Consider the following 15,189-nt stretch of genomic DNA (forward strand, 5'->3'; position numbering starts at 1 on the left):
TTCTCAAGAGAACTGCAAATATATGTTCTCACAAAAAATTGTACACAGCTATTCATAGCAGCATTATTCTTTGTAGTGATGGATAAACAAAATGTGGTATTCATACAATGGAATATTATTCAGCATAAAAAGGAATGAAGTACTTATTGATACGTGTTGTAACATGAATAAACCTTAAAAATATCATGCGAAATGAAGGAACACAGCCACAGAAGGTCATACAGTTTCTGATTCTACACATATGAAATGTCCAGAATACGGGAATCTATAGAGACAGAAAGAAAATTAGGGGATGCTAGGGCATGCAAGAGTGATGCTAATGGGCAAAGCATTTCTTTTCTGGGTGATGAAAATGATTTATGTAGTGGTACTAATGATCACACACTTTGTTAAAGTACCAAAAGAACACTGATCATATACTTTTGAGACAGGGTCTCATTATGTAGTTCAGGCTGGTCTTGAATTCCCTGTGTAGCCCAGGTTGATAACGAACTCTTGGTGAACCTCCTGCCTCAGCCTCTTGAGTGGTGGGATTATAGGTGTAGGCCACCTTGCCCAGCTTTGATTGTCTACTTTAAAGGATGAATTTCACTTAAGAGTATGGTTTCAAGGTCCGTCTGGACCTTGAGACCATACTCTTAAGTGAAATAAATCGGGCACAAATGTTTAAATACCAGATTGTTTCTCTGGTGCGAGAAACTGAAAGTGGAAGTAAGGACTGAATGTGTAGTAGATGTTGGGAAATAGGAAGAAAGTGTTCCAGTGGGAAAGGGAACAAAGGAGGAGGGAGGGAGAAAGGAAGGAAGGACAAGAAAAAATGAAAATAGCAGGCAAAAAATGGAAACAAAGCCTCTGTACATAGGAGAGGGGGCTTGAGGGGGAGAATGAGATAAAATAAAATAAAATTTATTTAAAAAGAGAAAAATGTGATCTCAAAGAAAATTATGCTCAAAATAAATAAATAAATAAATAAAATAAAGAACCAACGTGTGAATATGAAAAAAAGGGATGAATTTATTTTTTGGTATGTAAATTATATTTCACTAAAGGTGTTTATTAATTTTTTAAGGACACAAATAGTACACAAACACACCTTTCTAATTTAAAACTTACATTTTCGGTGAGGTTCATGTTTTCTTTGCTGATACTTAACACTGTTGTCATAAAAGCCAGATTTATGCTGTTGAATTACTTGACTTATTTCTTGAGGTAGAACTGGACCCTGAAAGTTAAAATTCTTACAAATCAGTTAAACAAAATCTTAATATTATAGGTATTTATTTTCTTCAACTTTTAATAGTTACTTTTAAAATAAAAATTATATACCTCATTAGAAAAACTTAAGTAATACAGAAAAATGTACAGAATTTAAAAAACTACCCCAAACCCACCACCATAAATAAAATCATTAATATAATGATCATCATTCTAGACATGTTTCTATGTATTAGACAGCAGATAAATTAAATTAAAAAGAATCATTTTCCAAAATTGCCATTTTCAATAAAAGAAATTAAATCTAAGTTTGCTTGAAGTTAACAAATGCAGAAAAGAAAATACTAAATTTTTGGTAAATGTTTCTCCGAAGCAGAAAAATCAGTCTCTTGGGCCAGGGATTTAGCTCAGTGGTTCCGCTGCCTGCCTTGCAAGTGCAAGGTCCCAAGTTCAATCCCCTGGTAACCCCAAAAAAGAAAATCAGTCTCTACAAATCTCTCTAGATTTTTTTTTTTTTTTTGAGACACGTTTTGTTCTGTAGTTTAGGCTGGCCTTGAATCCACTCAGGCTGGCCTTGAACTTGTGGCAATCCTCCTGCCTCAGCCTCCCAAGTGCTGGGATTACAGGCTTTAGGTTTGCTTCAAAATACTGTAATCCTGCCTCTAGGGTAGGTGGCGGCAGGAAGTGAGAAGGAATTATAGAAGAAACAGGACTGTACATGAGTAAGCCAGGGTGGGTGAATCTGTGGGTTCACTCAAACAATTCTTTTGACTTTTCCATTTAAAAAATATTTAAAATGTATCATTTCTGACTGTATTTCATAAAAATTGAGGATATTAGTCCATTTATATTCCCTTGAATGGCCCTTTAAAATTATTATTATTTTTTTAAACAGTTGATTTTTTTTTTTTTTTTTTGGGTACCGGGGATCGAACTCGGGTCCTTGCGTTTGCACAGCAGACGGCAAAACCACTGAGCTAAATCCTCGGCTTAAATTAATTTTTATAATTTTAAAAATTATGTATTGTTATATTGTCAAACAATGGACGATTTCACTAACAGGAACCAAGACTAATGATAAAATAATTAACTAATGATTAAAGTAATTAAGACAGTTCATAAATGTACAGAATTAGCAAAATGATATGAGGAAGTTTCATATAAATCTAAAGATTTAATCATATATATTTTGGGGAGGGGGGATAGGAAGAGAAAGCTGAAGGCAAAAAGAAACAGGCAATTTGCCACAGCTGAAGCAGAAAGAGCAGAAGTGGAGGCTAGAGATCTTCATTACAAAATAACTTATTTCATAGTTTTGCTTTTGACAGCCCCTATTTATTTTCTTCTAGGCACAAATTAACGTATTGGATACAAAGATACACTAAATCCCAACTGGAACTGGACATGCTTCAAAGTAGTTGTGATATGCAATGAAGTGCAAAGAAGAGCCAATGAGCATATGCATACCCAAGGCTTTTCAGACTCTACAGTTAAAATGGCATGAGATTTCTACCATGGCACAATCGGCTAGGGGAGTTTTGGGCTATAGCAGTATATTGCCCCCACTCCACCCCCCGCGCGGCAGTGGGATGGGGCAGCAGGGGTGGGCAGCAGCAGGCAGTGGCTTTAGATTCTAAGGAAGAGAATTAGAGCATTAAGATAATAGATGGGTATAAAAAACTATGTCTATTATTGGGCCGGGAATGTAGCTCAGTGGCGCCGCAGCTGCCTGGCAAGCACAAGGTCCTGAGTTAGTTCCCCAATACCTCAAAAAAAAAAAAAAAAAAATTATGTCTATTACGTACCAGGCACCAGGCATGGTAAGATGTATTTTGCTTCCATTACCTCAGTATCATTACAGCAACAGTTATTACATCATAATAATGGTGTTATTTTAATTCCATTTTAGGGTGAATTAACTGGTGCTCAAAGTGATAAAGTAATTTGGTCACAGACTAATTACTGACATTTGACTTTTAACTCTAAAACCCCTGTTCACAGTATCACATCAGAGAAAAGTTGTGCCATCAGTTTAAATAGAGCAAATATTGTAGTTTTGAATGTAGTCCTATGGGTTATTCTATTTTTTTTGAAGCAAAATCTTTATTGGTGTATTTTAGATATATGTAATAACATTCATCCTAAGGAATTTGTACCTGTACATGATATATCTTGCCTTTTTTTCCCCATGCCCTCTTCTATCTCTCTTCCCCTCCTTATTTACAAAAGCTTTGTTTCCATTTTTTCCTTCTATTTTCTTTTTTTACCCTTATCCCTTCTTTCCTTTCTCCCCCCCTCCCTTGCTCTCCCTCTCATTTTGGGTTGTTCTCTATAATATCAATGTAAAGCTGTCTTTGTCAGATAAATCTTCTGTATCCTTGACTTTCTGTATAGTTGCTCTATCCATTATTGAAAGTGGGATATTAAAGTTTCTATTACTATTGAATTATATGTTTTTCCCTTCAATTTCTGTCAATTTTTGCTTTATGTATTTTAGAACTCTGTTGTTAGGTGTATATATGAGTCTTAGTGTCATTTTCTCCTAAAATATTGATTCATGAAAGTTCTTTGTCTAATTTAGAGTCTATTTTAGTAGGGTGTGGTGGTGCATGCCTGTAATCCCAGCTATTCAGGAGACTAACCTGGGCAACTTAGTAAGACTCTGTTCTAAAACCAAATTAAAAACAATAATCTAGCTCAGTGGTAGAGAGCTTGCCAACACGTGTGAGGCCATGGGTTTGAATTCTAGCACACACACACAAAATATCTGGTGGTTCAGAATTCTTGGACCATAAGAGATAAAACATGGGAGTCCTGAGCTGAAATAAATACTGAAAATAGTACCCAATAATAGGAGTTGAATGGAGAAGATGATAAAAGAAACTATTATTAAGTGGTTCTTGACTGAGACCTAGGAGGATTATAGTAGTGAGAGAAGAAAGGTTATTCTAAGTGGAAGGAACAAGAAGAACAAAATCCAAAACGAGAAATTAACTATGGCAAAGGGAAAGAGGTCAAACTGACTGGAACAGGCCATTCTATCAAGTAGTTGGACATTTTGTATGAATTTGGTATGGTTAGATATCAGCTTGAGGAGTTTGAGGTTAAATTCTAATGGTATTAAACAAGCAGTCCTATATATTGTAGGGTATTAGAGCAACACATTTTTAGGGCTGAAAAAGACCTGAGTGATCATGTACGTTCAGTGTCTTCATTATATGTGATCACAGTGGCTCAGGGAAAGAGATTTGCTCAGCTTAAGGCATGAAACCTGATGCCCCGATTCTGTGCCCAACACCACACTTAGCACACCATACTATTTCAGAGTATAAACTGTGTTCAGACCCAGAAGATACCTTGTCCATTATGCCTTATGGCCAAAATAGGTGAAAGAAAAAATATTTGATTCTCAACTCTTTATATTAGAGGACAAGGTGGTGTTAGAAATTGGGATACTAGAAGAGGCTCTATGTGAGGTCAATTTGGGGGCATCTTGAGGATGAAGTTATTATAAAGGGGTATCCAGCTGTACTAGTTCTCTTGAGAGCTGAAAATACTGTATTGAGAGTTCATAACCAGAGATACAGGTTAGGGATAACTAGATTAAGCCTGGACTGAGAAGTTGAAACCAGAGATAACAGATAAGTGATACTTCACAGAGCAATAAGAGTCAGAGTTGGGCCAGGGATTTAGCTCAGTAGTTCCACCGCCTGTCTCGCAAGCTAAGGACACGAGTTCAATCCCCAGTACCAAAAAAAAAAAAAGAGTCAAAGTTATTATTTAAATAATTAGGCAAAAGGGAAAAGAAAACTGTTGCTGAGTTTGAGGGAACAGTTCCTAGTGAAAGGTTGGGAGAACAGGAGTTAATAAGCAGTCGATAATAAAAAAGTTGACCATAAATAAGTACAGGGAAGAAAGGATTCAGAGAATGGTTGTCAATCATCTTTTTTTTCTTTCTTTCATTTATTCACTGATTTTTTTTTTTTTTTTGGTACCGGGGATTGAACTCGGGTCCTTGCGCTTGCGCAGCAGGCGGCGAAACCACTGAGCTAAATCCCCGGCCCCTATTCACTGATTTTGAGACTAGGTCTCACTATGTTACCCTGGCTGACCCTGAACTCCTGGGCTAAGGCCTCCTCACGTCTCAGCCTCCTGAAGAGCTGGGAAAAGCTGGTACTATAGGTATCTGCCATGTTCAGGCTGCTAATGTTTCCTTTCAGAGTAAAACTCCTTGAAAAAATTGTCTGTACTTCCTGCCTCCCATTTTTTTCCTCCTCTTCTCTTAATCCCATTCTAAACAGTCTTTCATTCTGATCATTTTACTAAAACTGGTGCTCAAGGTTCCCAATGATCTTCATGTACTAAACCTTGGGGTTAATTCTCAGTTTTCATCTTTTTTTTGTTGTTATTGTTCTGGAATTGAATCAGGGCTTCTTGAATGCTAGACAATTGGTCTGTCACTTAGTAAGCCCCAGCCCCACAATCACTTTTTATGATCACCATCATTTCATCTGGAATTTCCTCCCTTCCACCATTATCCAGGACACTAAAGTAGATGAAGCTGTAATGTCGCAGGGTGTTGCTTTCTAAAGTTGATACAGCATTACATTTATTTATTTAGGTACCGGGGATTGAACTCGGGTCCTTGCGCTTGCGTAGCAGGCGACAGAACCACTGAGCTAAATCCCCAGCCCAGCATTACTTTTTGACCTGACTAACCAGGTAGGTCAGTAACTCACAAAAAATTTAGTAAGGATTCATTCTTTTTCCTCTTCATTTCATTGCGTGAGTTTCTACTCTTTTAGCAGCATTTCTTTCCTTTTGTTTTATTTTACAGTGCTGGGAATCAAACCCAGGGTCTCAGGCATGCAAAGCAAGCTTTCTTCCAAAGAGCTACATCTCCATCCTTATTTCCTCTTCTTAATCTTTATGAAGGAATATAAATTTGCTCATTCATATTTAGGAAAACCAACTGTCAGCATTAGATTATACTATACTTTAGTGGGGGGGGGCAGTTAATGAATGCCATTAAGGATTTTGTTGAGTTTAAAATATAGTTATGATTTTGTAAACAACTAAAAAAACCCCCAAAACTGATTTAAAAGAACTATTATACTCTTACTCACAGGTCCAAAAACTATTATATATATAAGAATTATGGGGCCAGGGATTTAGCTCAGTGGTTCCGCCACCTGCCTCACAAGCGCAAGGACCCAAGTTTGATCCCCGATACCAAAAAAAAAAAAAAAAAAAAAAAAGGAATTATGAAAATTCCTAACTAAAACGGTTGTTTACAATTTTGAGATTTCAAGGGGAAGTTAATCATTGTAGACAGTTTAAAAAATCTTTTCTTTGAACTGTCTATCAAACAAAGAATACTAACCTTCTCTTGTATAGATGGCTGAAAGTGCTGAATTTTTCTGGACCCTTGTAAGGATTGCCAAATGTTGCAAAATTCATCATCAGCTTTAGTAGATACCTGGCAGAGTACAAACAATTTCTTAAGGAAATGAAACATAAGAAAATAAAGATTCCTATGGAAAATAAAACAATTACTGATTAAAGTTACTCAGTGGACAGGATATTAAACTTTCATTATTTAAAATCCCTCAGTTTATTCTTTTAAGAGCTCAGCATAGAAATTACAAAAGCATTCTCTACTGGAAAGAAACTTGTCTTCACATGGAAATGGTTTTGAATGGTTTTACTGAAAAATAAAGCATAACAAAAACTATAAAGATTATACTCAGTCATAATCCTCACCAACAGACTTTTTTCTTCTAATATACCATACTAATATATTATGTCACTAAACTAACACTAAAGATTTTATTTTAAAAATCTTCATCTTTACAGAAGTAATCTAATAAATTTAAAAATCAGCTACTTACAGGAAATTAATTTAATATAGATTAAGACTCTGGAAAAAGACAAAAAATTTAACAGTGGTTACACCTATGATCTTGGAGAGGATATTCTGCTTGTGTTTTATTTGTTTTATTTTTGTTTTTTGGTATCGGGGATCGAACTTGGGTCCTTGTGCTTTCGAGGCAGGCAGCGGAACCACTGAGCTAAATTCCCGGCTGCTTGTTTTATTTATCATCACCTAATTATTTGTGTTTTCCAAATAAGTCTATAATACGCATATATTGTAAAGGTTAAAAAATGTAGTTAAACCTAAGATTTGGGGCCATGGAATTAAATAAAGTGTCCCAAAAAGATAACTCAATTTTTATGCCCAGAAAGATGAAGAAAATCATCCATGAATTATATAATGAGAACTTCTCATAAATGTGATATAGTCATCTTTCATTTACCTTTCAAATTTATATCATTTCTAGATGGAGGAAGGGGAAAGGGAAATAAATAGAATTTATTTTTGTTGTTTTTTGAGACAGGGTCTCACTATGTAGTTTAGGCTGGCCTCAAACTCTCTACAATCCTCCTGCCTCAGCCTCCCAAGTAATGGGATTATAGGTGTGTGCCACCATGCTTGACCTAAAGGTAATTAAGATGTGCTATATACATGTACCAACTCCCCAAGATGAATGTCATCGTTATATACTGCAAACATGTACTAATAAAAATAAATTTAATAAAATGAATCATATTATTTATACCAGAAAGCATAGAATATTTGGATCATATAAAATATTTAAATGTTAATTTGAAAAGTAATATATAAAGAGAAAACATAGACAACATTCTCAAGCTTGCTACTTAAATTGAACCCAGTGCCTTTGCACTGAGCTACATTCCCAGCCTCTTTCAAAAATTTTTTATTTTGAGATAGGGTCTTGCTGAGAGGTTAAATTGCTCAGGCTAGGCTCCAACTTGTGATCTCTTGCCTCAGCCTCCCAGACTGATGGGATTGATTACAGGCCTGTACAACCATGCCCAACTAGCCTAGTATCTTAACAAATCTGAAATTGATGTGAATCAAAATGATGAAGTTAAATTAGGTTTCCACTTAGAAAGTTTGGTATGAACTGTGATTTATAAAGAGGGGGCAGAGGGCTAGGGATGTAGCTCAAAAGCGCAGCACCTGCCTGGCAAATGTGAGGTCCTGGATTTGATTCCTTGTACCAAAAAAAAAAAAAAAGGGGGGGGGAGAGCTGGTGTGGTGGCACACACCTGTAATCTAAGGACTCTGGGAGGCTGAGGTAGGAGGATCCTAAGTTTGAAGACAGCCTGGGCTAAATAATGAATTCCTATCTCAAAAAAAAAAAAAAATGGGAAAGAGAAATTAAAGACTTTTGAGGATGTGGCTGAGTGGTAGAGCACCTGCCTAGCATGTTTGAGTGTCTGGGTTGATCCCTACTAAACACATACACACAGTGATAAGACTGACAGACTTACTTGAGTAGGAACAAAAAGTGATTGAGAGGAATGGTTGAGGCCTCCGAGATGGCCAGGAGAAACTGATGAATTTGAGCTATATTGATTTACAGCTGGCTGTGGTTTCACAATGGCTGTCAACTTCTGATTTCCAGTTTCCGAGCGACTTCCATGAGAAAGGTTCACTAAGGCACTTGTTGGCAATCGATAACCTTTTCCAGGTGAGCACCTAAAAGTAAAAAGTTCTATCAGGGTCAAAAAGAAATAACACTAAATGTGCTAAGGAGAAGAATTAAGTCATTCTGGGGTGGATAATCCATCATTAGAATTGATAAACATTACTTTTAAATTCAGTAGAGGATTTTCATAATAACCTAACAAAAATATATTAATTGTAAAAGAAGATATTGAAGGTCTGCTGCTTTTAACCTGCCCAAATTAATACAAAGCGTGAGAGAGCTCACCTTTTCTAATACACAATAGTGCCCTCATTCTATCATGATCCTTGTTCTTGTAACTTGAAACTTTGTATTAGAGCTCCTTCCAAATGAACTCAAGTCTCACCCATGTTATATTAAAAACAACCGAACCCTAGTTCCTTTAGCTTCCTAACCTCCTGTTAATTTGCTCCTTTCTCTTCATAGCCAAACTTCTCAAGGGTCACCTCAATTTCCTATCTCCATTACTACACCTGCCATTCACCAAATCTGGCTCGAGCACCCATAACCCACTAAAATGGGTGATAAAGACTTACATATCTGATTTCAAAGGACATTTCTATGAATTTTTTTTCTTTTTTTCGGGTACTGGGGATCCAACTCAGGATCTTGCACTCACCAAGCAGGCACAGCGCCACTGAGCTACATCCTCAGCTCTACATTTCTATTAACTTAATTAACCATAAATGTCCTGTGTTGCATATGCAACACATCTGTTGCCTAAGCATTCTTCACTATTCTTTCCTCTTTTCCCAGTTAACTATTATTCATTTCTCCTTCCATGTACTCATCACATTTAATTAAACAATTAATACTGTAATAAGTTGCTTAATTTATCTCTAAAATGAAAGCTGTAAGAGAACAAAAAGCATGTCTATTTTATTCACTGTTATATCCATAGTAGAAAGTATGACAATATTGCATATATTATGAACTAACTAATTTAAAATCAGAAGTCACATGAGCATATTTACAAAGTGCAATCTGGAAATACAAACCTTATTGTTAATCCTCCAGGAAATTCTTCATCAAACAATACTTCAAATAGTACATCAGCTTCTCTATTAGCTGTTAAAAAAAAAGAAAGAAAAAAAATCTTACGATGAAAAATCAGCAGACAAGGTTTTGGAGGACTCAGTAGTATTTATTTTATTTTTAAAATTCACATAAAACATTCTGGATATGAAGAATGACATAACACAATGAACATCATGTAATCTAAGAACCAGTGTACTGGGCCTTAGAAAAAACACTGTGGTCCAATTCCTATTGGCATGCATTTCTATACATTTCCTATGCATTTCTTCATACTCTTCTCATACGTGAACATGAACTGTTTTGTAAGTTTTGAAACATTATAAACATGATATTACAGGGAAGATATTCTTTTTTTTTTGTACCAGGGATTGAACTCGGGACCTTTTGGTTGTGAGGCAGACACCAGAACTACTGAGCTAAATCCCCGGCCTGGAAAGATATTCTTTTGCAACTTAACTTTGTTTCAAAGTATATTTAATTTTTTTTTAGTTCCAGGGATCGAACTTGGGACCTTGCGCTTGCGAGACAGGTGACTGAACCACTGAGCTAAATCCCCGGCCCTCATTTTTAAAAAGTTTTCTGAACGTACATTGTTGCATTTATGGATATACCATAATTTGTCCATTCTTCTGCTGATGGAAATTTAGGTTTCTGACTTTTTTGCAATTATAAACAAAGCTACCAGTGAACATCGTGTAAACACATCCTTTACATGACTGAACCCTTCCCTAGTTTAGAAGCAAAATGAAATTGTTGGGTGTTATGGAATGTACTTAAAATTTGTTTTTGTTTTTGAGTTAGGGCCTGACTATTTAGTTCAAGCTGGCCTTGAACTCATGATGTACCCCAGGCTGGCCCTAAATTTGCAGCAATCCTCCTGCCTCAGCCTCCTGAGTGGTGGGATTACAGGTGTGAATCACCACACCTAGCAACAATTAAAAAAAAAGATTTATTGATGTAAAAGTGACATGATAAAATGTACATATTTAAAGTATGCAATTTACAGCGATATATGCACACCCATGTTTATAGTGGCACAATTTGTAATAGCTAAATCTTGGAAACAGCCCAAATGCCCAACAACTGATGAATGGATAAAGAATATGTGGGGTTTTTTTTGTACAGCGGAGTACTACTCTGACATAAAGAAGGAGCTTGAGACATTGCAGCTAAATGGATGGACCTTGAGACCATACTCTTAAGTGAAATAAATCTAACACATATGTTTAAATACTGCATTGTTTCTCTGGAGTGAGAAACCAAAAGTGGAAATGAGTAAAATGTACAACAGATATAGGGAAATGGGAAGAAAATGTTCAAATGAGAAGGGAAACATGGTGGGGGGGGGCAAGAAAAAAAATCAAAGGAAAAGATGGAGACAAAGATTTTGTCTATAAGGAGGGGAAGAGGCGAAGGGAAAGGGGGATGGAGGGAAAAAAAAGAAGCAAGACATATCATGCACTGGTACAAATTTCTTACGACAAATGTTATCATTATGTATATCTAAAATGTACCAATAAATGTTTTGCTAAAAAAGTATGCAATTTAATAAGTTTTTCTATATATATTTAAGCATGAAGCCACCACAAATACAATAATCTGCCCACCAGTTTCCTGTGTCTCTCATCCTCTCATGGGGGTCAGGGGCTGTCTCCATCCTGGTGTTTCATCACTTAGATGAAACTAGGCTAGGAGAGTTCATCTGTTTGTATCTTTCAATGTGATAGTTTTATGTAAAAATCCAAACTGAAGTGAGATTTAATAAGAGTCAGGAATTTGTCCTCTGAAGGCTTAAGAAGTGCCTTCTAGGTTCCCATTTTTATTTGGGGAAGGAGTATTTCCCGAGAAGATTACTGAGAAGACTACACTCAGCTGAGGAAAAAAATGAAAAACATTCCCCTCACCATTTTAGACCCATGGCAGACATGATTAATTAATGACAGTGCTCTTTTCCATTCAGTACAGATACAGCTTTAAAATCCTCAAGACAAGGTTGTCCAAGAGGCTTCTACTATTGATAGGAGTTGTCAGAAGAAAGGAAACTTCTATTATCTACACCCTAAGGCCTTCTCAGGTCAACCTAACTGGAATACAATCCATAAACTCAAAATCTGAATAGCAGATGGAGTTGAACAATCAGCAGCAGAGGATTTGTCTTACTGAATCCATCTAAACTTTATAATGCTTAGCCCAGAGCCTGACCCTCCTCTTTCCATTTCCTGCAACTGAAAATATGACCAACAAATTAAGAAAAGAATCAGGAAAGAAAATTCTCTTTTAGAGTTAGAGTAATAGAGAAGACCTGAACAGTATCTGCAGATGGAAAATGTGGAGAACCCCTGCCTCAAAGTAAGGGGACAGAGTTCAAACTCCAGTTTTGCTACTTACTTATGTAAACATGGGTAAGTTACTTCACCTGGCAGGTAAGGAAATTACACCCACCTCTCAGGGGTGACAAAGATTTAATGCAAAATATGTAAGTGGCTGGCACATTGTTGGCACTAAATATGCTCTATGGTCTGCCTGTTCTTCCTTTTGGGATGGTGAGAACAAAAGATTGAGTGCCTGGGATGTGGAAAGACAGTGCTACCAAGCACGCTGACCAGTGGCCACCTGATTTGCTGCTTTATGCTGGGGTTGACTTTTTTTCTTTAATCTACATTGTCAAGTCACTCACTTTAGGCATCTCTCTGAAGCACATTTAGATTCTGGAATGCTTTCTTTTTTTTCTTTGTTCTCTGTCGTCCTCCTCCTCCTCATCATCCATTTTTGTGATACCAGGGATTGAATTGAGGGAACAGTGATTTACATGCCGGCCTATTTATTTATTTTATTTTTATTTGAGATAAGGTCTTGTTAAGTTGCTCAGCTTGGCCTTGAACTTTTGATCCTTCTGCCTCAGCATCCTGAGTATCTGAGATTACAGGTATGCAGTTTTGACCTTTTAAATTGTGGTAAAAAACGCATAGGAGTTGGGGATATAGCTCAATGGCAGAGCATGTGCTTAGCATACATGATACCCTGGGTTCAATCCCTAGCACCAAAACCCAAAAATCGCAAAGGCACATAAAATTTACCATTTTAATGTATTTAGTACAGTAATGATAACATCATGTAATTACTGTGCAACAGGCTGATAAGGTCTGTTTTATATAATCTAGTTATATTCATAAAATACAAATTCATATGCACATTTCTCAAGTCTTTTAACCATAAGTGACTTCACTTTTGTTTATTCACAGAAACCTAAAGATTTTAATGAAAAGGTAAAGATCTGGGCAAGATTAGGAAAGTTTAAGAAGAACTGATAAAAAAATACTTTCTCAGTTTCATGAAAAGATACGTATACTCTCCAAGATCTTATATAATTTTAGTGTACTATATAAAAACTGCCAAATTCTCTATAGCCCCTTCTCAACTTCTCACTTTTTAAACTACTAACAAGATGATTACACAAGACAGAAAAGAAGAATTTTCTCTGAAAAGTACAAACTAAAAAGAAAAAAGGAAAGGAAAAAAATCTAATACATAAAAGGATTTAGTTTCTTCCTGATTTATAGTTGTTTTCTGATTAGACATATAAAACACACAACTTTGTGTTTTCCTTTACAATATAAAGGTAGCTGAAGACATCAAGTGTTGAGATATTACCCCCTTTAATTCCTATGATGGTGCCCCGAAGGCCAACTGGAACTGAAAAATTCTCTCTCACGTTCACTACACGGTCAAAGAGACGAAATTCTGCATCTCGATCAGGAATGACTCCATGTTGTTGTTCTAAAGGCTGAAAAGAAGGAAGTTGTTAATTATAATTAAAAATCTTACCTATATATTGAAAACATTTTTGTTCCTTTCATACTTTCAAAGTAAAAATAACAGCTTTAAATTCTTTGACAGAAACTTACTCTGTACAGCAAGTGGGGCTTTACTGTCACCCGTACTTTCTTGTTATTTTTTCTTTGCTGAGAAAAGATAAATATTTAAAATATAAAAGTATGAAATTATTACATTACTTATTACTTCAACATGTCTGAATTCTATAAAGCCAAATGAAATGATTAATTTAAAAACTAAAGTTCTGGAGCTGCGTAAGGAGGAATAAAATAAACATTAATAAAATACCTATAACCTAAATTCTTATTAAAAAACTTTTAAAGTACAAATTCTGGAACATAAGACGTAGAAATGCAAAGTTAAGCCAAGTGTGGTACTACACACCTGTACCAGTGCTCTGGGAGGCTGAGACAGGAGGATTGAAAGTTTGAAGCACGCCTAGGAAATTTAGTAACCTAGTGAGACCCTGTCTCAAAATTAAAAAAAAAAAATGGCTAGGAATGAGGCTCAGTGGCATAGGTTCTAGATTTAATCCCCAGTATGGAAAAAAGGGCAAAGTCGTAAGTACATTGCCAGATGTAAATTTGTAGAATATCTATGTGTAACTCTAACTGATCCAAGAAACATCTTTATTAAGCATAACCACTTACTACCGTTTCCAAAAGTAAACTTATTTCTAACACAGAAGACCAGATTTGCCTGTTTTAAATTTTATATAAGTTCAACTTTTTTTCCCTAATAAGAATTACAGTAAAACCTTGGATTGTGAGTAATTTGTTTGGTGAGTGTTCTGAAAGATGAGCAGAACATTTCAAAGAAATTTTAATTTGATAAGGGCTGGGGATTTAGCTCAGTGGTTTCTCCGCCTGCTGCGCAAGCACAAGGACCCCAGTTTGATCCCCGGTACCAAAAAAAAATTTTAATTTGATAAACAAGTGGTATCTTGCAATACAAGTAGCAAATGACACCAAATGTCACAAGATCACAACTGAGCCAATGATGCTTCTCTCTCTTGTGGCAGGACTGTGGGTGATGTCTCCTAACAGCAAGAGGTTATGGAGATCTTGTCTGCAGAGGAAGAGGAGAAAAGGGCAGAGGAATCCCTCACTTCAAATGAGATTACAGAGGTGTGTAAAATGTGGGAAATAGTGCAAAATTTTGTAGAAAAGCATCACCCAAATAAGGCTGTAGCAGTGCTAGTGATGAATCTGTTTAAGGACAATGTAATGTCATATTTTTGCTAACTCCTCAAAAGGAGGCAAAAGCAAATGTCACTGGATAGGTTCCTTGTTAAAGTTGCACGCAAAGAAAAAGATTCCATTGAGCCAAGAGAGGCAGTGATAGTGAAAGTCGTCCTATACGATAACCCTCCTCTCTTGTCTCCCTCACACCAGCCAGGAAGGTTTTCAAAAGTAAGTGCAGGGTAAATTGTTTATTTTTCTTTATATTGTTTATTTTCTTTTTTTTTTTTGTACCGGGGATCGAACTCAGTGTATTTTCTTAATTATTTTGTTTTTTGTTTTCTTTGGTACCAGGGATCGAACTC

At 36.1% G+C, this 15,189-nt stretch overlaps 1 protein-coding gene across 3 annotated transcripts in view; it reads right to left on the bottom strand.

Annotated features, from left to right (window-relative positions):
• Window positions 1–15,189, bottom strand: part of Xrn1 (5'-3' exoribonuclease 1) — a 111,000-nt gene that overhangs the window by 22,887 nt on the left and 72,924 nt on the right. For all 3 annotated transcript variants that reach the window (XM_004834376.4, XM_021252656.2, XM_087186281.1), the window contains exons 28-33: window positions 13,715–13,771; window positions 13,461–13,593; window positions 9,770–9,839; window positions 8,575–8,782; window positions 6,599–6,694; window positions 1,114–1,222 (exon numbers count right to left, since the gene is read on the bottom strand). In XM_004834376.4, coding sequence (XP_004834433.1) covers window positions 1,114–1,222; window positions 6,599–6,694; window positions 8,575–8,782; window positions 9,770–9,839; window positions 13,461–13,593; window positions 13,715–13,771 — 673 coding nt within the window. The remainder of the gene's footprint in view (window positions 1–1,113; window positions 1,223–6,598; window positions 6,695–8,574; window positions 8,783–9,769; window positions 9,840–13,460; window positions 13,594–13,714; window positions 13,772–15,189) is intronic.

The sequence above is a fragment of the Heterocephalus glaber genome, unplaced genomic scaffold (genome assembly GCF_053883595.1).
Source record: "Heterocephalus glaber isolate CG9 unplaced genomic scaffold, H.glaber_assembly_v1.0 deba00001504, whole genome shotgun sequence".
Taxonomy (NCBI): domain Eukaryota; kingdom Metazoa; phylum Chordata; class Mammalia; order Rodentia; family Bathyergidae; genus Heterocephalus; species Heterocephalus glaber.